The sequence below is a fragment of the Schistocerca gregaria genome, chromosome 4 (assembly GCF_023897955.1).
Source record: "Schistocerca gregaria isolate iqSchGreg1 chromosome 4, iqSchGreg1.2, whole genome shotgun sequence".
Classification (NCBI taxonomy): Eukaryota; Metazoa; Arthropoda; class Insecta; order Orthoptera; family Acrididae; genus Schistocerca; species Schistocerca gregaria.
In genome coordinates, this window is record NC_064923.1 from 246,609,075 (window position 1) to 246,635,820 (window position 26,746).

The window sequence follows — 26,746 nt, forward strand, 5'->3', positions numbered from 1 at the left end:
TCAGCCTATGGTGATCTTCAACTCCTACACTGCGCCACATGACTGAAACTTCTGAATATTCGAAAACAGTTCTACGTAACAAATTTTTGCATCTTAGAATTGTTTTTATGAAATTCTCTTGTAGACCCATAACAACGATTTTAATACAACTCTACGTAAAAAAGCAAACAGTTTCCTTACACCGAGAACAAACATGGAAAATCACATGTCTTACCTTAAAACTAGCTTTGAAAAAACAGTAGAGTCTCAAGTAAACACAATCTTCCTGCCAAACTTCTCAAACAGAGAGCAAAGGAAGGAAAAGACAGGCTATATAATCTTATGTGAAACATATGACAACAAGGAAAACCGCCCACTGCTTTTGAGAGAAAACTTATAATACCCTAAAAAGGCGAATGGCATAAAATACGCAACTTCGTCCTCAATCGCATTATATGAAAATTGGAGATACACTCGAAGAACATCAATTTCGCTTCTGAAAAAAGACAAGCAACCAGACATGATATTAGCTTTAAAACAAGATGCAGAGAAACGAAAGGAATGGAATATGACAACATACACAGATTTTGTATAAATACAGAAAGTACTTGGTAATATAAAATGGAAAGAAATGTTGAAGCGACAACGGAAGTAGAAACAGACTACAAAGATAGACAGCTGATATGAGCCCTTTACGCTCAATCCATGTAAAAGCCCATATTTAGAAAGATGACCAGCAAGGATGTGCACTATCACCAGTTTTTTTTTTATATTTACTTTATAAAAGAGAGATTTGAAAAAATCAGAGAGCAGTTAGATATAAGTGTACTAATGCGCGACAAAATAATAGATGTCCTGAGATATGCTGACGACATAGCTGTTTTAGCTGAAAGGCTTTAATTCAGTATTAAATGGGTGATGTTATGAGAAAAGAATACAACATGAAAATAATGAACTTGTAACAAAGGTGATGGTTTCTGCTAAAGGAGAGCGCGCCAACGCCCAAGTACGTATATGTGACGAGCTACTGCAACAATTAGACTCATTTACTGTTTTAGGTCATAATAGTTTAGTTTTTCCATTGTTTCCCTAAATTGTTTCTTGGTCAAATGGTTAAGCGCAGTGAAATTAAACAGTGGACTTTCGTCCGCGTATGCATAGCCCAAGGAAGAGTGCGAAATGGGCAAATGTATCAAATTGAGTAACGTGACGTCTAGCGTTGGAAAGAACGATTTATTTGCTCGAAAGTGATCAGGCTAACTAAGAAAAACTTAATTAATGGTTTCAGGGAAATTTTCGCAAGCACGTTTTCCGAATTTTTATAGTCAAACTAATGGTGGAAAGTAACAAATGGGTTATCAAATGGACCAACGTAAGGTGTAGCATATATATATATATATATATATATATATATATATATATATATCGAACAACGTTTGTGACCAATGTAAATATAGTATCCAAGAGTTCATCTTTTTAAGGCCTAGCTATTTTGTGTAAAAAATTGCGTTGATGTAATATTTAGCTTTCAATAAAACTTCTTAAATAAAAAAATTGAAAAAGAATCGGCCGAATATTTTGTGTAATGATTTGTCTCAAACTAAGAAATGAAATACATTAGAGAAACATTTGATGCAACTTTGAATGATCCTCGAAATCATGTACAGCAAATGGGGTTACGACCGAGAATCTAAAATTCAATATTTAATTTAGAATCTTGTAATTTTAAAGAGTACAAGAGGATATTTAACTGGCGGATCATGATGCCCGTGGATTATCATTTGCAGCACATCATTTCGAACATCATTCAGAGGCGCGGAAAAAGTTTCTCATAACTGCGTATTTTATTTCATACTTTTAGACAAATCATTTTACAAAACGTTTGATCTTGTTTTCAGTTTTTTTTCTCTGGATGAACTAATTCTTCGTCTGATGAACTAGATGCCGACGAGACGTTAAAAAAGAGGTTTCCTTGTTATCGGAATAGCAGGATTCTCACCATTATAAAAACATTTAACCGAACAAGGAAACACTCACTACAGTAACAAGTTATTAGTGTAACATCCTGAGGTACGAGCGATAGCTTTTATATCTTGAACAGTAACATGACTCACGTTTCACCGCAAACATTCCAAGAGTCCAGTTTTTTGCGGTTAATAATGGCTGATGAAATCAAGAAATTGCACTGTGCTACACTTTATATTTTCGTATCACCAAGCCACGCTTACTTCGGTTTCGCTGAAACACTTAAGATTAAATCCACGATGAATTGTGCGGTACGACAGGACACAGCGTTAAAAATCCTTATCTCTAAACTCCCAGATCAATGTAATATTGAATTCCAATAAAAGCTGCTGAAAGAAATCAGCGCTTAGAATGGCGAAGACATTTCTTGAAACTTTAGTATCATATTCCTGACTTTAAGTGAAACGTTTCAGATGGGAACACTAGACAATAAATAATAGAAAACGCCTGAAACATGACTCCTCGAAGGAATAATACAAAAAAATGGTTCAAATGGCTCTGAGCGCTATGGGATTTAACATCTGAGGTCATAAGTCCCCTAGAACTTAGAACTAATTAAACCTAACTAACCTAAGGACATCACACACATCCATGCCCAGGCAGGATTCGAACTTGCGACCGTAGCAGACGCGTGGTTCCGGACTGAAGCGCCAAGAACCGCTCGGGAACAACAAGGAATAATACAAAAGCATAGCGAAATATATTATTTATAATAGGCGAATAAGACAAGTCTACGAACGTTTTTATCAAAACGACGGACAGATAGCAAGACAAAGGATAACTCATCTATTAGATAATAAGGCAATGGATAAAGGAAAGTGCAAAAGGAAGTTTGGAAAAGAAAACTAGCATAATTTTGTAATCCTGTCAGTACAGAACGCTAGCTGTCGTTTTTGTCGGAAGGTAAAGCTATTGACAAAAAGAAATATGGGATCGCATAGAGTTTGTAAAATGCTATGAGCACATAAATGTTAGTTGTGTGTCGGCTAGCAATAAACAGTGATTCGTTGTGAGTTTATTTAGTCAGAGCAATGGTTTCAAATCGTAGACACCAGAAAAAGGCATTTTTCAGTTTACTGACGGGAGTGAAGCCACATTTTACTACCTCCCACATATACATCAGTTAGTGATTACTCTGGTAAAAACACAGAATTCTGGCTCATACAAAGGCATACTGACAGGCATTCTTCCTGCTCAAAATCCACGAATGTGGTAGAAAGCAGGAAATAAAGATATAGGTATACATAATAAGATTCCGTCAGAATGTTACGGTTGTTTGCGGAGAAAATAACGTGATCAAACATTGGTCCTTAAAAGGATCTTAGTAACCATCTACACATTGCGGGAAATAGATGTAGGGACGCAGGAATGAAGAAGAAGCCCACCACTATGCTATCCACAGCTGCAATGAGATTGCTAAGTCCGCTACCTACACCCGCCTATGCAGAGCCGATAGCCAGTAGTCAGCGCTTTGCAGCACCAAGTACCGAGTCATCGCCGGTGGGGAAGCGAGACAAAGAGAGGCAGATAGAGTGAGAAGCAAGAGTGACGCAGCGGGGCTCGTGGCGCCGCCCAGATGGTATATGAGAGTGGGGACAACCGCCGGCCGCCACCATTCGCCATGGCCATTCTGAACCACTTGCTCCTCTCGCTCACTTCCGCAGACGTCTTCGTCGGCGACCACAGCCGCTGGTGGTGGCTGGCGGTGGCTGCGACATTTCTGGCCATCATTGCGGGTACTTCACTCAGAAGGTACGTCCTACGAGACCAGTAACTCTTGTAGTGATTTATTTATTACGTGTGAATGTGGAATACATCAATATAGGAACGCCGCTCAGTCATACTGTAGATAAATGTTGAGCTAGTAGTATGAAGACCTGCCTGCTATGACATATACATTTTAATGTTCGAATAATTTATTGACAATTGAGAAAAAACTGCACCCCTTCTCTCTTTCGAAGACAAGTTGCAGTGTTGACTCCCTGAAAAACTTGTGATCTCCCTATACTCGATTTTGCAACTCTTGTTCTCGGACAATTTTTTTTTTTTTAGTTTCCGGCCAGTGGTACATTTCCCAAAAAATTACAGTAATTGCCCTCGTTCTCCGGCATATTGCGTTCACCGGCAGCTACAGAGGATACCTAAATACATAACATTTCTTTAATCCTATAGGAATCTTCCTCCGAGCCTCGACGTTCAGTCATGTCGCTCTGCTTCTACTAACATTGTATGTAAAATTTAGGTGTTTCCATAAGAACATAAGGACACTACAACCTACAACACATAGTCGGTCGGACTTTAATAATTTCGTTAGATAACAATATTCGCGTGTTCAGTTTATTTACAGTGTTACCTCCATTCAAGAGTGAGTTTAAATTAACACCGATTCCTAAGAAAATTTAGAAATACGAGTAATTTATTTGACATTGAATTTACCCGCGTGTAACACAGTCTGGGATTAATAAATGCAGTGAAGGCATCATAAGTAAGAAATATCGAAAATTAATTATTTGATAACTTCGTAGCAATGAGAAATATTTCATTCCGTAAAAGAAACAAAGCTTTAATCCGATATATTTTCGTAATAGTAAACCACGGCTTTTCACGGACATCATGTAAACATAAATTATTTCTTTCTTCATTGCGATTGGATTATGATCATTGGCTCTGTATCAAAGACACTTAAATTGAAGAAACAAGTGCTGTGCCCGGGTTTTATAGTGTCTGTTACCGGATAACTTGAATGGAAGATAAAAATCGGCCAGTTCGAACGGAAGGATATGCTACAAAAATTTTATTCGTTCACTAAGGCTTCGTTAAGTGCCCGATATACGGAAATTCAAGAATTTAATTGAAATAGAGAAGTAAAGGATACTCTAGTTCCTAACGTTGTTAATATTTTGATATTTGATGAGATTTTACTGACTGTGAAGTAGGAATATATGCCTTTTTCTGCACAGTACCTTGGTTTGTATTACGTAGCAGTATTTCAGGTGGTCATATTTGGCTCTTACTGTGTCTACCGTGCCTGGAATGGGTGAAAATGATATCTAGGAAACTCGGATAGATAAATTCTTAATTTTCATCAGAGTAACTGCCCAAGACATTTCTTACAATCGAGGAGTAACCTAGAGTTTAAGCGAGCGAAATAAGTTCTACAATCTCGTAAGCTTCAAATTCCATTGTCCGAACGTGTTGTTTCTCTTAAATCAGAATTCATGACCTGATCTAGCGTAATAGTAAAAAGTCAATTACATAATTTAAAGTACCGTACCGTTCAACAGAACAAGCAGTCTGAATGTTACAGTATTAGTGGACAGCAACTGAATAAACACACATCATCTTCTAACGCGATACAGCTGAGCTCATTGTAGTTACTTCTAAAAGGCAATTACAAAACAATGATTTCTTTAAAGCTTTAAATTAAGTGGCCGTGGCATGAAAAACTATATTCGACATTTTCAAGGTTATAGTAATTCTGAAGAAGCTAATACGCAATTAGGGGTCTGTTTCTGAATCACTTAACACATTGCTTATCCATTTAATACTTCAACTGAATACTTTTCTTACCCGAACTGCAGTGACTACACCCATAACTGAGGCAGGGATTAGTACAGTTAACCTTGGGAAATTCCCCTATGAATCTGTTGCAATTTAAATCTGTCATAAGTTCCAGCAGGACAGTTGTTTGTTTTCTGTCTTAATCATTTGGCTATCACTATTTTCTTCCGTACAGCTTTTCTACTTAAGTGAAACCCAAGATGGTCAAACACGCAGTAGCTCCCTATCTGTATACTGGTACCAGAAATTTCTCCTTATTAGGAAACCTTAGCTATGCTCCAATGCACTGCTAGAATGACTGGATCATCTCCTAATATCTATACAGATCGTTCCTGAAGTAGCAACAGCTAACAACACTCCTACAAGTAAGGCATTTAAAAGCATATTACTGCAGTTTCTTGCTCTCGTAGTTGTAATTATACACGAACTACCAAACCCCAAGTTTTACTTTAGACGCCAAGTTAAAATTACGTTAGTTAAAGCGATACTATGACAAATAAAGTATTCGATAGACAGAGCACTTACCAACATCGAAGAAAGAGAAGTACTTAGTAAAAGGTAGAGGTATTGTCTTTTTCACACATGAGAAGTGAAAAAAAGTAATCCGATCTCTATTTACAAACCTAAAAGATGATGAATAATCTCCTCTTATTACACTTTTAAAAAATGGTTCAGAGCTCCCAGACAGCAGATCGTAGCAGCTGTAAATCTTGCGACAGGTGGCATGCATAACATTTACTGCTTGATAATTGCATAAGATCCGACGAACAGCAAACCACAAATAAAATTTACAGTTGTCGATGGAATTTTGTTGTCGTTTCGAAAGTTTCATATCACGGTGGTACCTGACCAAAGAAAAATAATGGACGTCTTGAAATTGTCCAAAGCAAACTAAGTACCAACTCAATTCAACTATTATATGGTTTTCCAGTTGTATAACGCCTTTCATTATCACAGCCGCAGGAACAGCTGCAGTATGGTTTATTAGCCTCCACGTTCTTCGGTCCGAGACAGTTCAGTGTTCGTAGTTCTGGTGTGGTTGTAACGGGGTTTTATTACTTTGCAACACTGCAATTGTTTAGAGCTGATTGACACTGATGACGGTTAAACTGAGAATGACTATGCCCTTACAACGTGCGCCTAGGCTCTACACGCCGAAAACGATAGTGTTTCCCTTATCTCTTAGTTGAAGACTACGTTCAAAATACAACGGGCATTTTCCTACAGAGACAGACCATCGTTTACAGAGAGTTATACAGCTAAGATATAATTTTATGGCCATTGAAGTTTCATTAAAAAGTATTCACAATACAAAATTGTTGAGTCTTTCGTTCGATTTGTTGACGTATTTTATGTTGGTTTTTGTCCAGGGATTCCGCCGACGATTGCTTAATGATTTTTCTAACATTTCGCCAGCATTAATAGCTGGCATTTTGAGAGGTTTATCCGCCTTTGGTGGTGCCGTCAGAAAAAAAGTAAAAAAAAAAACGTCTTTCGAAGATCCCTAGAAAAAGCCAACAGGAAATTCACAATACTTATTTTACAGTATAGAAACAAGCATTACATACGCAATTAACTCACATAGTACTGCACATAATGTACTGTACACACTCACATAGAAATGTTTACATAAAATATTAACAAGTATAGATAATGCTGCTTATAAAGTGTGTGTAGCGTTGTTATGTCCTGAGGTGAGCACGTCAACATGTCCTCGCCGGAAAATGATGACGGTGACAGTCACCGAAACGTGGCATCTTTTCGATGACCTCACACAGTTGATAATCAGGAAACTTTAATTAATTAGAGATTGCAATTGTGAATGAAAAACACAATCAACGAATGTTCTGCTGTAATAGCATCAAGCAGAGATGGAAGCATTCGCTTTACGTACTGGGACTTCTAATAAAAGTATTAACATAATATAGTTTCCTAACATTGTCAGCAGAAGAGCTATCTCTGAATTAGAGTAATGTAATCTTCTTACTAGAGAAGATAACAATCCAGTGTAACGTTATACATCATACAATAAGACCATGATTGTGCCAAATCCGCACAAAAGGCTCTAATCAAAAACATTTGGCTCATAGGCTAGTGGCAGCTGTGTCGATGTTAACAGCTGATTTTATTGTATTGTGTTACACTGCAGCGTTTTCTTCATCAAGTTGTTCCCAAATATGTCCATGACTAAACGACAGTGCACTACATAAAGCGACACAATGGTCTACGTATATAGATGTTCTGACGATGGCAGTTCAGTTTGCCGAACCTGACTGCCTATATGCATATTTATTGCGATCTGGGCAAATAAACTTTTCTAGTAAGAAGGTTACATTATTCTCATTAAGAGAGTAGTCTTAAGAAAGAGAAAACTAGTGGAAATGTGTTTGTCCGACACTAATATTATTAATTTCTGTTACTCCGATTTTTCATCAATAGAAATTCTTCACCCTAGCCTTCGACGAGTGAAAGAGGTTGTAATTTGCTACATTACAATGTTTTGAGCCAATCGTAGAATAGGTTTGCATTAATAGCTGTAAAATAAACATACTTGCGCATCTAAACAGTAAGAAACAGCTATCCCATTGACAAATCTGATACACTGTCCCTTAATGCTTGAACAGATTCACGCGTAAAATGCCTATGCACTGTTTTTCACCAGTTATAACTAAAATTTTATTGAAGAAGATTACTCAGCATTAGAACCTAGTATGAGGTAACTAGAGGACCGTATTTCCGATTGCACTGGCGCCATCCTGCTTAGTTCCAATGAAGTGACACGAGTGCTGAGTTCCAGGAAAACTTGACTCATCATTTCACCTGCTCCTTGTCAAATTATAACTCTGATGAGTAATGTTGCTGCGAAAACTTCAGTGACGCCATCATGATATTATGCAGCCGACCGCTGTGACCGAGCGGTTCTAGGCGCTTCAGCCCGGAACCGCGTGACTGCTACGGTCGCAGGTTCGAATCCTGCCTCGGGCATGGATGTGTGTGTTGTCCTTAGGTTAGTTCGGTTTAAGTATTTATAAGGTCTAGGGGACTGATGACCTCAGATGTTAAGTCCCATAGTGCTCAGAACCATTTGAATCACTTTTTTTTTAATTTTATGGAGCTTTGGTTTATTAGTAGCACTGCAAGCTATTTTTGGTGTGCAGGTATGCTGAGGACTTCATTACGAAACTGGTGCGTCCCAAGCCTCTACACGAAATTCTGCACGTGCATTACGAAGCTGCACCGCACGACCCGTGTTCATGGGTGAAACTGGGCAGAGAGAAGTTCCTTCTTGTCCGGGACAAAGATCTCGTCGCTCAAGTGCTGTCAACGGACTTTCCTGCCTTCTCCAAGCGAACCCAAATGCACGATTACCTCTTGGGACTATTTGGCCAGGACGGTGAGTACTGCAAAACGTTAACTGTTAAAGAGAATGAACAACTTTACTAAGTATAGTATTAAATAGTGTCATATAGTATTATACGAGGATTGGAACTTAAATAGCAGCAACTATATATTCACAACCGATACAAAAGAGTTACATGTTTTCACCTGTTACTGTTCTTCAAAGTAGTTACCAGCGTTGTGTAGAACCCGTTGCCAGCAATGTGGAAGGTGTAGTATACCGTTAGCAGAGCCCGTTCTGTTGACGGTGCGAATGGAGCGGTCGAAACCTATGGTGATTCTTGTGTACGGCTGTGATGGTGTTATCCTAACGCATTACGTTCCTCCACGAGAGACCGTCAATGCACAGTATTACTGTTTTTTGGAGCATCACCTGCGACCAGCTTTGCGAAAGAAGTGGCGACACTTTCTGCGCAACCCACCCACCATTTTGCACGACAATACGCGAGCGTATACAGCGCAAGCTGTGGCTGCTCTGTTCAGTCGTGGGACTGTGAAGTACTGTACCATCCACCATACTCCCCGGACTTAGGTCCTTGTGACTTTGATTTGATTCCGAAGATGGAGGAACCACTTCGTGGCATTCGTTTCAGAACTGTCCCAGAGATTCACTGGCAGTAGACCGCTCCATTCGCACCATCAACAGAACAGGCTCTGCTAACGGTATACTACGCCTTCCACATCGCTGGCAACGGGTTCTACATAACGCTGGTGACTACTTTGAAGGACAGTAACAGGTGCTGACATGTAACTCTTTTGTATCGGTTGTGAATAAATAGTTGCCACTATTTAAGTTCCAAGCCTCGTAGTAAATACACCACACACGCTACCACTATTATTGTTTCAGTATATGACTACTTTATATTACCATATACAGCTTATATAGCGCCATTCCAGGCTATCGTGAATGCAGATGGTCCTCACATTGAGCAACGTTTGTAACCTGACACTTAACCACTGTCCGCAACAAACGAAAGTTATACTGCTATGTAGAATTATCTTTTTTCGGAGGTTCATTCTTTTATTATTATTTATTTTATGGCCTTCATCGGACCACTCTAGTCAAAAATACAAAGTTGTAAACAAGTTGTTACACAGGGATACAGTTTGGCTCAACAATAACTTAATATTATATTTAGGTAATATAATTATTAGAGTCTATTCTTATATGAAAGGTGTTTTGCTCTTCTGTCTGCCCAATATTTCTTCATTCTTTCAGATATTTTCTTTCTTTCTTCATCTGAGACCACTCTTCCTGTACTCCTTTTATTGATTTTCATTTGTAGTCTGGTTTGCGGGTCTTGCAGTATTCTGGTTTTCTCTGTCTTGTTTTTTAGGTCATCTACTGTAATTTGGAGTTGCTTTATATCTTCCTTAATTTCTGTGATCCATTTAATGTCGCTCTTGCTACTCCACAATTTTTGTATTATTTTTTTACTAATTCTGATTTTTGGAGTTCTCATCAGATGTCCAAAGAATGAGATGCGTTTCTTCCTGATCGTGCTCATGACTGGTTCTATTTTCTTATATACTGTTTCATTTTATGCTATTCTCCAATGTCCATTTATTTTATACTGTTTATTTATACATGGATTATTCTTCTTTCTATTTTTAGTATGCTGTCAATTTCTGCTGTATTAGTTGTTTTGGAGATAGTTTCAGGTGCATACGTTATTTCTGGTTGTTTAACTCTTTTCTAGTGTTTAATTTTGCATCTATAGACAGGATTTTTTTGTATGTAGTTTTGGTAATGTAATTTGCGTAGGTCAGTTTTTTTATTCTATTCTGCCATGGTGGCTTCTCATTTAGATTGTATGTTATTATTTCGCCTAAATATTTAAATTTATCAACAGTTTTGATTTCCTGTTCTCCTATTGTAATTTTGTTTACAAGTGGTGGATCAGTTAGCACAATCTCCGTTTTTTCACATGATATTCTAAGGCCTACTTTCTGTACTATTTCATGTAGTGATTTCACTTGTTGCCTGGCTTCTTGAACGGGGTTGGCTTGGAGAGCAAGATCATCAGCGACTCCAGAGCAGTTTAAGCTAATATCATCTTTTGCACTCCCAATTCTTATCATTTTTGGATTGCCCTTGTACCATTCTTTCCTTATGTATTCCAGTGCACAGTTGAACAGTAATTATGATAGGCAGTCACCTTGTCTTAAGCCTGTTTTTATGAGGAATGGTTCCGAAATTTTTGCTCTAAACTTCACTTTTGATTTGGTGTTGGTTAGAGTGAGTTGTATTATTTTTTTATTTATCTTTCCTTACAAAGTTTCCAGAAAGTTTCATTGTTCTGTGATCACTCGTTTTCTGTGGGGGCCCTCCCCTCAAGTAGTAAAAGTTTAATTATAACTGTCTGTACCCTAGGACGCCTAAGGGGGGGGGGGTTCGCTGAACCCAAAATTTTTTTTATGTCCCCTGATTTTGCCCAACTAACTTTCATACTACATATTCCCTTTGCGTTATTGTTTGTTGGCTGTTTTATGAACCATTAGTGTCAATATATTATATAGAAAATTCCTGCTTTGAAAGAAAAAATAAATAAACTTGTTATGAGTCCGACAAACCACCCCCTCCCCCTTAGGCTTCCATGCTAAAGAAAATTTCCGTTAGTAGTATTTCATATTTCTCATCTCCACAACAATGCAAGTTAGTTTCATGTTGGTTGGTATTATTGATATTCACAACAATCGGTTTACTTTGAGAGGAAGTGATTGTTGATGTCAGCCAGCTGTTATTTACCTTGTAAACTTGCAGTGAGTTAGTGCAGTTCCCTACTGTTCACACCCAGGCTTAGAAATGACTAAAAGAATACGTGACTCGTCTTTAGGAAGATTTCTGAATGAAATTTTAGATGAAGATTCTGACTCAGAGAGTGAAAGTGAATATGAGGATGGTGTTATGGAGTATGATTCAGATCAGTAAAGTGATGTGGATGTTAGAGAAGATGAAGATAGCGCAGCTTCAGGCAGCGACCATCAGGATGTTATTGTGGCCAAGTCTGGAAGAAGGTACGTAACCACAAAGCCTAGAATTCCTCGGAGGTCTGTTGCTAATATAGTAAGAGAGCAGACAGGAGTAACTTTATCTGGTATTTGCCATTCACCTGGAGAAGCCTTGAAGTTACTTCTTACGCCTGACATCATGGATGTTATAGTAAAACATTCAAATGAAGAGGCAGTTAGGCGAAATGTTACTTTGACTTATGAGAAAGAATTGTATGCCTTTATAGGATTCCTGATACTTATGGGGGCAAATAAGGACAATTCTGTCAGTGTACACGATCTTTTGTCAGACCTAAAGGGTCGGCCAGTGTACAAGGGTATTATGGCAAGAGACCATTTCAAGTAACTTATTGCAATCATAAGGTTTGATGACAAAAGTATCCGCCAGCTAAGAAGGGAAGCAGACAAGTTCACAGCAATCCATGATGTTTTCAACAAAGTGAATGATAGGTTTCCACTACTGTATAAACCAGGGGTCCACCTCACCATTGATTAGATGCTCAGCTTGTTTAGAGGGCGCTGTAACTAGTGAAATTGCAGGTAGAAGAAATAAGTGCCAATCCAAGAGGGTTATCTTACCAAATTGTTCAATCAATGGAGATTATTCTATAAAAGAAAATCAAAGAAGTGACAACAGAAGCACGTCAGCCTCCTGTAGGGAAAGGTCGGTGCCATATTTATGTAAGAGAAGCTAAAACGAAGAAGCAGAAGTACAACAATCTAAGTAAACCAAAACAATATTGTGGACAGTGTGATAAACATGTGTGTAGCACACATTCAGAAAAAATTGTGAAGTGGGTCTCTTGCCTTGCAGTTGAGGACTCAGAGTAGTCTATTGTATATGAACACATCTGTATTTTGTATTGTGATATGCCAATTTTTTATTCACTCAATCCAATATTTATAACAATTAACAACATTTATAAACCGATGCCTTAGTTAAAATACATAAACCATTGTGAAAGTTGTAATTTTTCGTCAGTAAACTTATTTAATACCTGTGGGTTCGCCGAACCCCCCCTTCCCTTTGGCATCCAAGTTAGAAAAAAAGGGTTGGGCGTCCTAGGGTTAATATTTACAAACGGTGTGAGCGTAAAAGCTTCAGTTAGAACGGCACTTTCCCCTCCAGCCCTCGACGTTTCCCCTACAGCGCTCTGAGCGACCTCCCCCCCCCCCCCCCCCGTCACCACCACCTCCACTGCCGCTCTCCTCACACATCCCCAGCTGACTGAGCACCTAGCGGCCACGGCAGTTTGCGTATATTGTACTAACACTATTTTCACTGTACCTTTATGAGAATTTTATGATATACTGATATTTTTCGCTGTATTTTTATGAAAATCTTGTGATATTTTAACATCTCTAATACCTGCCTGTCTCAGGTTAATTTCATTCAAATCTAAGTTATTGGACGTTGATCTTAGCCTAAAAACGGGGTACTCCCATCAGTTTCAGTGACCCCCACATCAAACACTTCTCGCTCATGGTAATTTGTAATCATTTTTACAAAATGTATCTGCACAATTATAGTAATATTCTGTTAACTACAGATCACAATAGTCACTAAAGTACAAGGAACACTAATATATGTGTATACTGTTAATATGGTAACGTAATGCACTTAAAGTAGCCTTGAAACTTAAAACTTACGGTGTGGTACAGTTGCATGTGCGCTGTACAAAAATGAAATGTGACTGAGTTGAGTGTAACGCCCATCTGGTGACTGAGTCGCGTCACTACTCTCCCTGTGATAGGCTCCGAGTGGCGACGCGCCCGCAGCAGCCTCACGCCGTCGTTCACACCGGCGGCCCTGCGCGCAGCTGCTTCACACGTCAAGGCGCATGCGCGCCGCCTGCGAGACGTCGCCGCCTGCGCGCCCTGCCTGACGCGGCGCCACCTGCTGGCCTACTGCGTCGACTGCATCGCCTCCTCCGTGTTCGCGCTGAGCGCCGAGGCGTTGCCTACCTCCCAGGCGCCGACCTCTTCTCCCTTCCTCGACGCTGTCGTACACATCGATCAGGTACGAAATACCCACCTGAAGGCATCCATCTTAGACTGTCGATATCACCGTTGGTCCTCAAATGTGAATTCTAGACCTAATAGTCAGCAAGCGAGTGACTGATTTACAGACAGTTTTCTCTAGAGAAAGGCTCACAGAGAATTTCATGTACCGAGTAATCTGATAACCTTCTACTATACAGGGTGCTACAAAAAGGTACGGCCAAACTTTCTGGAAACATTCCTCATACACAAATAAAGAAAAGATGTTATGTGGACATGTGTCCGGAAACGCATAATTTCCATGTTAGAGCTCATTTTAGTTTCGTCAGTATGTACTGTACTTCCTCGATTCACCGCCAGTTGGCACAATTGAAGGAAGGTAATGTTGACTTCGGTGTTTGTGTTGACATGCGACTCATTGCTCTACAGTACCAGCATCAAGCACATCAGTACGTAGCATCAACAGGTTAGTGTTCATCACGAACGTGGTTTTGCAGTCAGTGTAATGTTTACAAGTGCGGAGTTGGCTGATGCCTATTTGATGTATGGATTAGCACGAGGCAATAGCCATGGCGCGGTACGTTTGTATCGAGACAGATTTCCAGAACGAAGGTCTCCCGACAGGAAGACGTTCGAAGCAATTGATCGGCGTCTTAGGGAGCACGGAACATTCCAGCCTATGACTCGCAACTGGGGAATACCTAGAACGACGAGAACACCTGCAATGGACGAGGCAATTCTTCGTGCAGTTGACGATAACCCTAATGTCAGCGTCAGAGAAGTTGCTGCTGTACAAGGTAACGTTGACCACGTCACTGTATGGAGAGTGCAACGGGAAAACCAGTCGTTTCCGTACCATGTACAGCGTGTGCAGACACTATCAGCAGCTGATTGGCCTCCACGGGTACAGTGCTGCGAATGGTTCATCCAACAATGTATCAATCCTCATTTCAGTGCAAATGTTCTTTTTAAGGATGAGGCTTCATTCCAACGTGATCAAATTGTAAATTTTCACAATCAACATGTGTGGGCTGACGAGAATCTGCACGCAATTGTGCAATCACGTCATCAACACAGATTTTCTGTGAACGTTTGGGCAGGCATTGTTGGTGATGTCTCGATTGGGCCCCATGTTCTTCCATCTATGCTCAATGGAGCACGTTATCATGATTTCATACGGGATACTCTACCTGTGCTGCTAGAACATGTGCCTTTACAAGTACGACACAACATGTGGTTTATGCACGATGGAGCTCCTGCACACTTCAGTCGAAGTGTTCGTACGCTTCTCAACAACAGATTCTGTGACCGATGGATTAGTAGAGGCGGACCAATTCCATGGCCTCCACGCTCTCCTGACCTCAACCCTCTTGACTTTCATTTATGGGGGCATTTGAAAGCTCTTGTCTACGCAACCCCGGTACCAAATGTAGAGACCCTTCATGCCCGTGTTGTTTACGGCTGTGATTGAATACGCCATTCTCCAGGGCTGCATCAGCGCATTAGGGATTCCATGCGACGGAAGGTGGATGCAAGTATCCTCACTAACGGAGGACATTTTGAACATTTCCTGTAACGAAGTGTTTGAAGTCACGCTGATACGTTCTGTTGCTGCGTGTTTCCATTCCATGATTAATATGATTTTAAGAGAAGTAATAAAATGAGCTCTAACATGGAAAGCAAGCGTTTCCGGACACATGTCCACATAACATATTTTCTTTATTTGTGTGTGAGGAATGTTTCCTGAATGTCTGGCCGTACCTTTTTGTAACACCCTGTATACGAGGTAGGACAGTAAAGTAATGAGACTGATGTGAAAAAAAAATGTTGCTTACCGTTATAGTCAAGTTTAGTGTTGTCTCCTTCAAAGCAGTTCCCTTTTGATTGTACACACTTTTTCCAGCGCTTCTACCATTGATGGTACTATTTCTGGAACTCATCTTCTGTAAAATCCTCTAAGACCCTCGTCACAGCTTTTTGGACATCTCGTGTTGTTTGAAAATGGTGTCCCTTGATCACCGTTTTGATTCTTGGAAGTCGTAAAAAGTCACACGGAGCGATATCTGGTGAATAAGGTGCTGTGGTAGTACTGAAATTTGTTTTGAGATTAAAAATTGCTGTACTGACAGAGCAGTATTGGATGGCGGGTTATCGTGATGCAGATTCCAATTATCAGCAATATTGGCACGGACATGAAGAATTCTTTTACGAAGTCTTTCTAAAATTTCTTCGTAGTAATATTGGTTAACTGTTTGTCCAGGAGGCACTATAATATAATAAAATAATGGAATAGATGATAATAAAATGTTGAAATGCGTGGCTTTTTAAAATGTATTGAATTAATGAAATTAAGTTTTCGGCATGAATGACAAGCACAATAAGCTGAGCTATGCCTGGAAATAAGTTTGTATTAGTTCATATTATTTTGCAGGTCGAAGTAGTTTCTTTCTCCACTGTAGATTTGTTCTTACCATTCTTTATAATGCTACGTTTGGTCGCCGTGTTCACCTTTGAAGTCTTGACCGTGTTACCGTTAAGCTTATCGGATCTTCGTAATTTTCCAAAGTACACAAGTGGGCTTCAGTTTTTGTAATTATCGTACTATTTGAAATAACAACTCACACTACCTTTCTGTTAATAAAACAATACTGTATTTTCTAAACGGTGCACATATGAAATACATAATCCTCACTTATTCCTAGCGACCCCAAAATGGCGGTCTACAATTACTCGCTAAAAATGGCGTGCTTCTCACTCGTTCACTAGCTGAACGCGAATCCTCCCTTCCTCATACTGGTACCAGAAAATCTCCTCTGTTTTTAACAATTGAAAATCAAAAATACCTGACGGTAGGCATAGGCTCTATGATGGGTTACCGCTTCATCTTTTCTGCCTTTAAAGAAGACGAAAACATAAAGAAAATGCAAAAGGTTTATCACAGCACCCATTCTTTATGAACAATTCCCTTGGAATCAAAGAAGCACACAAGCTTGCATTTCATTTTTGACTTTGACAAGCGAGCTTTTTTTTGGTCTGGGTGATCCCTTTGAGCACCACTGCGAAATATGGTGTTTTATCTCTGGATCGGGCTGAAAAAACCAACATTCATCACCAGTGATAACAACGCTCAACAATTCTGGATTGATTTCCATTTGCTCTAACAGACCGGCTGCCACATTTTTCCATGTTTCTCGCTGTTGCGCTGTGAGATTTTTGGGGGCCATTATTTGCACAAATCCTTCTCATGCCAAGATCTTCAGTTAGATTATACAAACCGTTTCTCCATTGATGTTCAGTTCTCCTGCAATCATTTTCTCGGATTATCTTGGACCAGATCGTACAGTTCACGCACCCTGGCCAAATTGACATTCGTCTGTGAGGTTGATGGTCGTCCGCTGTGGCCTTCATCTTCAGTATTCGTTCTGCCTTCACTAAACATTTTATGCCAACGAAAAACTTGAGCTCTTGACGTAACCCCCTCTCTAAAAGTCTTTTGAAGCTTACCATAAGTTGTCGTCGCGTTTTCGCCCAATTTAACGCAAAAAGAAATGTCATACCGTTGTGCAATATTATGCAGTTCCATTTCCGTGACGAGAGACACAAACATGTGTTAAATTATTACAGCATAACTCATGACTGAGCAGTTCCATCGATATGCTGCCTGGACTAGAAGCAACCTAATAGACCAAGGTCAAAGATATTGTGCCTACACAAGCCTGCAGAGTTGCCACATCTTGCAAAGAAAATCAGTCTCACTACTTAATTGTCGCACCTTGTATACATACGAGTATGCATTGCAAGTCATCATCGTTTGTAGGAGGTCCCCATACGAGTGTTATACTTCTCTTTCCAGACGACTTGTTCTCCATACTGTTTGTTTCTGCACTGTTGTCAGACGTTGTTCTTAGATGACATTACTCACATCCGACAGGCACATAATTAGGATATTTCTTAATGGTAATAAGAGTGACGTTTCTAAAATCCACCTATTCATTACTGTATATGTTTCCATAATTATTACTGTTATTATTATTATCGTTATCTTCATGTTTACCTATTGCTCACGCACTATACAAGTTGTGATGTCCACTCGCTAAAGACGTCTGTTTAAATGTAAAAGATGGTCCGAAGGCCCTAATCCTGTCAGATGAAATGAATGCATATGTTAGTAAATAAATAAATGTCAGAATTCCTCTAATTTTATCTTTCAGTAAATGATGTGTGCAACCAATTGGTTGTTTAAAGTTTATTGCAGTAACCCTTGGTCAGTTTTCAATACCACAAGGGTTTCTTCTTCAGAAGGAATAGTCACCAGTAATGTTTTAAACATATTAAAAAATAAATATCTACAATACTAAACCAACCACTGTAGTAGTGGTTCAGTATTTCAGATGTTTATATTTTAATGTGTTTAAATCATTATAGGTTACTTTACTTCTTCTGAAGAAGAAACCCCTAATGCCATTGAAAACTGGTAGAGGCTTACTACAATAAACTTTACGCAACCAGTTGGCTGTATACATCATTTGCTTAAAGTTTATTTACGATTTCTGCTGTCAGACATGTATAAAATTGTCTAATTTTATCTTTATGACCTTTAGTGGGGAGTATTTATGAGGGACGTTTGTGTTTATTGACTCGCTTTGGAAGGGTCATTCTCGAAATTCTAGGGGAAAGTCTTTCCCCACTACACCAACCGTTTGCTGTAATGTTGGAAATTGCTGTAGGTGAGTGAAAATGCCCATACTGAAGCATAGGAAGCTACTTTGAGTTCTAAACTTGTTTTCCCGTTAATTCGGTTTACTAAAGGATCTCATAGTGAGAAGTTGTACTTAAGAAACCTTTAACTAATGTATTTTCAAGCGACATTTTTCAAGTAAGCTTGCACTTCCTTAGAATTTTTCCAGAGAATTTGAATCTCGTAAAGTTGATCGCTCAATATGCACTTAAACTATATCGCCAATTTGATTCTTAACACTACATTGCTTATGTCAAGGGACAGCTGCCAGTTTCTACATAAGACAATGATCGTTTTGCAACAACTGTGGGTCAGTGTTAACCACTTCGAATCCAAAGTTCTAGGACTCGATATCCGTCCAGTTCTTGAGTTTTTATCTGTCACGCATCATTTATTTCACCTCAGATACTGTTCTTTAAATTGAAGAATGCATCATGGTTCAGAGTTCATGATAACCTGTAGGTCAACGTGTAACTAGCTGGGTAGACAAATCCAGAGGTCAGAAGTGCAAGAGCATAGGAGCGCCATTAGGAACATGCCTAGTGAAGTACTGCAGTGTTTAAACAAACTTTTTTCATTACTACTTCCTTACTCTTGATCGGAATCATTAAATACGTGCTTCTGAGTACTCTCGAATTCTTGTTAAAAAAAACTGAGCATGTCTCCATTAGCCCATCGAAAATCACGATAAAACTTCCTCATTTCTTGTATCATGCAATAAAATGCTCAACTCTGATGTGTCTGGAAATGCATCTTGCTCCAGTCACGAATAGCATGTTATGCTTAGCCACGAAAGGAACGAGATTTCTCGCTCTGCTGTAGAATTATTTTTCAGTGGTGCGTTAGTGAGCCACAGTTTTTATACGTGGTGAATATTTTTATGGAGTACCGAGTTTTTCCAAATTCCTGCATCTCTGTAGCAGAGGAGGCGCAGCTAGCTGCCGTCGTGTTCGTGGGCTTTGCCGGAAAATGCCGTATACAGAGTTTGACACCAAAGAAGCGGGTGAGCTGCTCCAAATATGTTCAGTTACTCATGGTCGCTCCCAAGGAGGATATATGTAAGTCCTCAGATGTGTGAATTCGTTTCTTTCTTAGCTCGAAACATTACTGAATTTCGTTAGCCAAAAGGCGACACAGTAATGCAAGAATACACGCGTATTAGTCTAGTCGCCTTGTGCCTCTGAGCTGATAAATTTTTAGGAAACTCGTAATAGCATAAGTGCACAGTCTAGAGCTGAAAACATCTGCGCGAAGACAAATAATTCCTTACAGTACAAACACGCAGAAGTAAGATCTTATGTGGGACCGTCAAACGAAAACCGATCATCCGCCACAGTGGGACAATGGATGGTTCCATTCAAAAGCGATCACCACATGCGTTAAGATATTCATCCCGCTGGGAGACGAAACTATCAATTCCTGTTTTGTACAACGTGGACGGCCGCTGACGGACCACCACCGCACCCACTCTTGCACATTCTTATCCTAAAGAAACCGATGTCCGTGCATGTCTTACTACACGTCTCACAAGATGTGAAATCACACGGCGAAGGTTCCGGACTGTACGGAGGATAAAACTTGGAAGATTAGAACTGTATGCCGGACTGAGACTCGAACTCGGGACCTTCGCCTTTCGCGGGCAAGTGCTCTACGAAGTGAGCTACCCTAGCACGACTACGACGCGTCCTTACACCTTTATTATCGCCAGAACCTTGTCTACTACCTTCCAAACTTCACAGAAGATCTTCTACGAAATTTACAGAACTAGTACTCCTGAAGAAAGGATATAGCGGAGATATGGCTTAGCCACAGCCTGGGGGATGTTTCTAGAATGAAATTTTCACTCTGTAACGGAGTGTGCACTGTTATGAAAAGCTGTGAGGACGGGTCGTGAATCGTGCTTGGGTAGCTCAGATGGTGGAGCACTTGCCCCCGAAAGGCAAAGGTAACGAGTTCGAGTCGCGGTCCGGCACACAGTTTTAATCTTCCAGGAAGTTTCATATCAGTGCACACTTCGCTGCAGAGTGCAAATCTCATTACGGAAATATTCTCTAGGCTGTGGCTAAACCATGTCTCCACAATATCCTTTCTTACAAGAGTGCTAGTTCTGCAAGGTCCGCAGAAGAGCTTCTCTGAAGTTTGGAACGTAGGAGACGAGGTTCTGGCAGAAGTGAAGTTGTGAGGACGGGGCGTGAGTCGTGCTTGGGTAGCTCAGTTGGTAGAGCACTTGCCCCCGAAAGGAAGCCGGCACGGTAGCTCAGCGTGTTCGGTCGGAGGGTTAGCTACCCTCTGTAATAAAAAAAAACTGAGTTCACCGATCAACAACGAACTAAAACGGATGTCTTACGACATCCGCCCCGAGCAGATGTAACGAACGAAACCGAACAAAATGAGGTGTAAAAAAAAAAAAAAAAGGCAAAGGTCCCGAGCTCGAGTCTCGGTCCGGCAAACAATTTTGATCTGCCAGGAAGTTTCACAACAGCACGCACACTCCGCTGCAGAGAGAAAGTTTCATTCTGTACGGAGGTTGTTGCAGTGTTTCCCAACCAAATCGCCGAAGCGTAGCCTTTGTCCTATTGGCTGCATAAGGGCGGACTCTACGGTACAACAGGATGAGTCCGTCCCACAGGGCGTTTCGGCTTTATATAGTGCTGCAGTTTCTGCGAAGTCTTCATAGCGTTGCGCATTGATTGTGGTTCCATGCTCGAGGAATTCTACGATCAGAGGTAGCATCCTCTCGCACAATAACGCTCGCACTCACCCTGCTAATCGGACAGAGGTTACGCTTCGGCGACTTGGTCTGCAAACACTGCAGCATTCTCCGTACAACCCGGATCTTTCACTGTGCGATATTAACATCTCTGGCGACCTGAGGACATGTATGCGTGTACTTCGGTTTCAGTCAGACAAGGAAGTGCAGAAGAGAGTGTTGTTGCGGTACCCGTCAGCGGTCGACCGCGTCCTCTCGGATCGGAAATTGAGCGTCCCATCTCCCAGTGGAATAAATGTTTTAACGAATGTGGTGATTATTTCTTAATAGAACCATTTCATTGTCCCGTGTTAAGTTTTCATTTGACTTTCCCTTATGTATTACCAAACTGCACAGTAGTGGAGACTATGCGAAAGCACGATCAACTTGTGACTACGCGTCGTAACAGGTGAAGAGGTCGGACGGTGGCCGAGTGGTGATGGAGTTGCTGGGCCGCTCGCTGTTCCACGCCCTCAAACTGGCGCAGCTGCCGACATCGGTGACGAGCTTCTTCAGCACAGTTGGCCAACACAGCTTCTCCTTCCGACAACACAACAAAGTATCTGCCCACGATTTCATCAAGTCGCTGATGAAGAAAATGCAGCAGGAACAGAAAACAGAAGGCGAAATTTGCGAGGAAGGTAAGATCAGAACCAGAACTGGTTACCATTTCTGAACACCATGCACAATTTTTAACGCTTCAGTGTCCCATTGTCCTTGACACTCAATCTGTATTGTTGAAAGTAATGATGCACTTACCCAAACGAGAATAACCTTTAAAATTGCTACACCACGAAGATGTCGTGCTACAGACGCGAAATTTAACCGACAGAAAGAAGGTGCAGTGATATGCAAATGATTACCTTTTCAGAGCATTCACACAAGGTTGGCGCCTGTGGCAACACCTACAACGTGCTGACATGAGGAAAGTTTCCAACCGATTTCTCATACACAAACAGTTGACCGCTATTGCCTGGTGAAACGTTGTTGTGATGCCTCGTGTAAGGAGGATAAATGCGTACCATCACGTTTCCGACTTTGATAAAGGCCGTATTATAGCCTATCGCGATTGCGGTTCATCGTATCGCGACATTGCTGCTCGCGTTGGTCTAGATCCTATGTATGTTAGCAGAATATGGAATCGGTGGAATCAGGTTCTGTTTACAGCATCACGATGGTCACATCCATGTTTGGGGATATGGCGGTGAACGCACATTGGAAGCGTGTAATCGTCATCGCCATACTGGCGTATCACCCTTCGTGATGGTATGGGGTGCCATTGGTTACACGTCTCGGTCACCTCTTTTTCACATCGACAGCACTTTGAACAGTGGACGTTACATTTCTGATGTGTTACGACCCTTGGCTCTACCCTTCATTCGATCCCTGTGAATCCTACATATCTGCAGGATAATGCACGACTGCGTGTTGTAGGTCTTGTACGGGCCTTTCTGGATACCGAAAATATTCGACTTCTGCCCTGGCCAGCTCATTCTCCAGATCTCTCACCAACTGAAAACGTCTGGTCAATGGTGGCCGAGCAACTGGCTCGTCACAATACTCCAGTCACTACACTTGATGAACTGTGGTATCGTGTTGAAGCTGTATTTGCATATGTACCTGTACGCGCCGCCAAAGCTCTGTTTGACTCAATGTCCAGGCGTATCAAGACCGTTATTACGGCCAGAGGTGGTTGTTCTGAGTACTGATTTCTCAGGATGTATGCATCCAAATCGCGTGAAAATGTAATCACATGTCAGTTCTAGTATAATATATTGTCCAATGAATACTCGTTTATCATCTGCATTTCTTCTTGGTGTAGCAATTTTAATGGCCAGTAGTGTGTACTAAATCCTAACGTGATTCTGTCTTTTCCTCGTATAGCCGAACCAAAAGTTCTGCATGTGTACTGCAATGGTATTTTTATTTTTGATTCATTGCACTGTCCACTATTTTAACTCTTCCTTTGTCTGCTCTCCTACTCTCCTTTTTAGGGCTCCGTGCACAAATCTGTAAAAATGGAACCCTTATTGGATCGCTTTATTGTTCTTCTCTCTGTCTCTCTGTCAGTCTGTTAAGAACCCTTTTTTCTCATGAATGAGTAGACATGTCAAGATTAAATTTGTGTCACCTATTAAGGTCTATCATCCTTTGGCGGTGTTAAAGTTTCAAGTTCTTAAGTCTATGCAATCGAAAGATACGGCTGTTTATATCACAGATTTTGATACTCTTAAACTCAGTCATCAAAACGTATAGTGTGCTTCCGGTTGACCTAGAATCATAAAATTTGGCAAGAAGCAAGGTTTTATAGCAGAAGTAAGGGAAAACAGCCTAAAATGGCCAACTTTTAATTCCAGAACGTAAAAAAAAAATTTACTCATTTTGCTTAACCGTCTGTCTGTCCATTTGTTAAGAACCATTTTTCTCAGGAACGGGTAGAAGTATCAAGTTCAAATTCATGTCACATATTAAAGTCTCTTGGCGGAGGAGGAAAGGTGCAGGAAAGGTTATTCTTTGGCCAAGATGGCCCCCTTCTGATTCACTTCTTGCAACACGGGACAAGAGTGAATGCTCAGCGTTAATCGTAAACCTTGACCGGCCTTTGCCAAGGGATCAAATGAAAACGACCAGGCAGTGTCACCCGTGGGGTCATTCTACTCCACGACAATGCAAAGTCTCATACGGCCAATACAGTCGCGGCACTCCGGCAGAAATTCAAATGGGAGGTTCTCGGCCACCCTCCATACAGTCCGGACCTCTCTCCCTTTTATTACGCCATTTTTGGTCCCCTTAAGAAGTCTCTGACGAGCAAACGATTCATCTCGGTCAACGACGTCCAGCTGTACGTGAGGGACTGGTTAACATCGCAGCCCCGGGAATTTTATGAGACAGCCATTCACTGCCTTGTGTCACAGTGGGACAAGTGACGCAACATACAGTATCAAGTTCAAATTCATGTCACATATTAAAGTCTCTTGGCGGAGGAGGAAAGGTGCAGGAAAGGTTCTTCTTTGACCAAGATGGTTTCTGCAATTATGCCTCAGGCTCGTTTCTTTTTGAACGCCCCTTATACAAAATGAGCAGCGCTTCTTTGAAATTTTTCTATGTCCTCTGTCATGGTACCAAGTCAATTGTTCATAATTGTAGTCCCTGCGTATTTACTTTAAGAGATTACTTTTAAATTTGTGTGATTTCTCGTGTAACCAAATTTTAACGGTGTCTTTTTAGTACTTATGTGGAAGATCTCACAGTTTTTGTTGTTCAGAGTCAACTGCCACCTTTTGTACGATGCAGTTATCTTGTTTGTATCGAAGACTGGAGTTACGCAGCAATGACAAAATGCGTCCGTACAGAAACAGATTATCTCACCACTCTAAGTAGAGGAGAAAAAGCTGAAGTACAGCATTAAAACATTTGCTGTTTCTTCACCGCAACTACGTATTGTTTATCGATAGCGCTTCAATCATGTCTTTGACAGCGCGAAAAAATTATATTATCGCGTTCGCGTGCAGATGAGCCCTTAAATGATCCACAGTTGAAATTGGCCAATTGCAGGGATAATAATCAGACTTCAGGCTACATAGACCATGTATTCATTCTCATAACGACGATATGTAAGATTTTGTTGTCAGAAAGGGTGCCATTTGAGCAGTGTTGCAAATGCATAAGGCATTGTAAGTACATATGTTCTGTTTGTCATACAGCATGAAATCGCACCAACATTATAAAAGCACCACCGTAATGCTTGGTCTTTATTCGATCGTTGTCAGTCGCCTTTGATGTATCTCGCTATGCCTCAGTATATGCCATATGTCCGTCCGCGACCAAATACGCTAAGCCTCGGATGGCACTGAAGGCGTTTGACTTACGTGTTTATCGATCGAATTAGTTATCGTGCTATTTTGTGCAAGTGTATAGAAGTGAAATTTCGTGGTTTGATAATTTACTGGAAGCCTGTGTTTTAGTTTCAATATTTTTATTTGTGTCCCGCACGTAGTGTTCTAGGAAATAGCGTGGCAGGTGCCGTAGGTTATTCACCACTTTCCATGTGAGCAATTAACTGTACTTAATTAACAGATAGAGCAATAATTAGAAATACTTGGAACTTCGAATAGAGCTCATCCCTGAACTGATTAGAACTTTTCTTGAAAATACTGATTTAATATTTAGTAACAAAAACAGTCTTGATCACAAATTATTGCCGGCCGGGACGGCCGAGCGGTTCTAGGTGCTACAGTCTGGAACCGCGCGACTGCTACGGTCGCAGGTTCGAATCCTGCCTCGGGCATGGATGTGTGTGATGTCCATGGGTTAGTTAGGTTTAAGTAGTTCTAAGTTCTAGGGGACTGGTGACCTCAGAAGTTAAGTCCCATAGTGCTCAGAGCCATTTGAACCATTTGAACAAATTATTTATTCCGGTGACCGGTTTCGACCACAACTGTGGTCATCTTCAGACCAATGAGCAAGAACCTCCTTCTGGTGGTGATTTACCACCAGAAAGAGTTTCTTGCTCATTGGTCTGAAGATGACCTCAGATATGGTCTAAACCGTTCACCGGAATAAATAATTTGTGGTCAAGACTGTTTTTGTTAGTAAATATTAATAATAAAATTGATCACTGGTTGCTCCCACAATGTATTCAAAAGTAAAATACTGATTTGTTCAAACAGTAAACTTTCATTTATCGCCGTAGTTCCCAACTCCTTTTGACTATAAATAGTGAGTTACAGCACTGTACTCCAGTTTGATGAGATGGATTGTAAACTTATGGACTGGAGATAATGGGCAGCAGGTTTCTTGATTACTAACTGGTCGTCCGCATAGGTAATTTTCAGGCTCTTGTAAATGACAGTGGTAACAAAAATCGCACAAACAGATATTAAAATTCTCCAAAAAACAAACAGTATTTCATGAAGCAGTAACAAAACTTTTAACCCGCCGCCCCAAACTCTAGAAGGTTGACTCGGCCGTAATTTTGCAGTGTCACTTATTTGTGTGCAGTATCCGAGCAGACGGTGGGAGTGTTGTCTGCGGGCTCCAGCGACACGTGCCATGTGCTGCGCCACTGCCTGGCAGAACTTGCGGCCCTGCCCGACATCCAGTCACAGCTGCGAGCGCAGATCTGCGCCGGGAACGACGCTCCACCGCTCCTCGATGAATTCATCGCTGGTAAGAGAGTCTTACATCAGTGATTTTTTAGTTTTATTGTCAGTTCCTCTGCCTGGCACTACTGATACAGATAAATACTGTTGCGCTACATTGCTCTGTCTTTGGATTAAGAC

General features: G+C 40.7%; 1 protein-coding gene across 1 annotated transcript in view; it reads left to right on the forward strand.

The window, feature by feature from the left end:
- The first annotated feature begins 3,580 nt into the window (after positions 1-3,580).
- LOC126267669 (probable cytochrome P450 6a13) overlaps positions 3,581-26,746 on the forward strand; it is a 32,343-nt gene continuing 9,177 nt past the window's right edge. The window contains exons 1-5 of the mRNA XM_049972970.1: positions 3,581-3,756; positions 8,724-8,959; positions 13,731-13,996; positions 21,874-22,105; positions 26,466-26,633. Of these exons, the coding sequence (XP_049828927.1) occupies positions 3,581-3,756; positions 8,724-8,959; positions 13,731-13,996; positions 21,874-22,105; positions 26,466-26,633 (1,078 nt within the window). The remainder of the gene's footprint in view (positions 3,757-8,723; positions 8,960-13,730; positions 13,997-21,873; positions 22,106-26,465; positions 26,634-26,746) is intronic.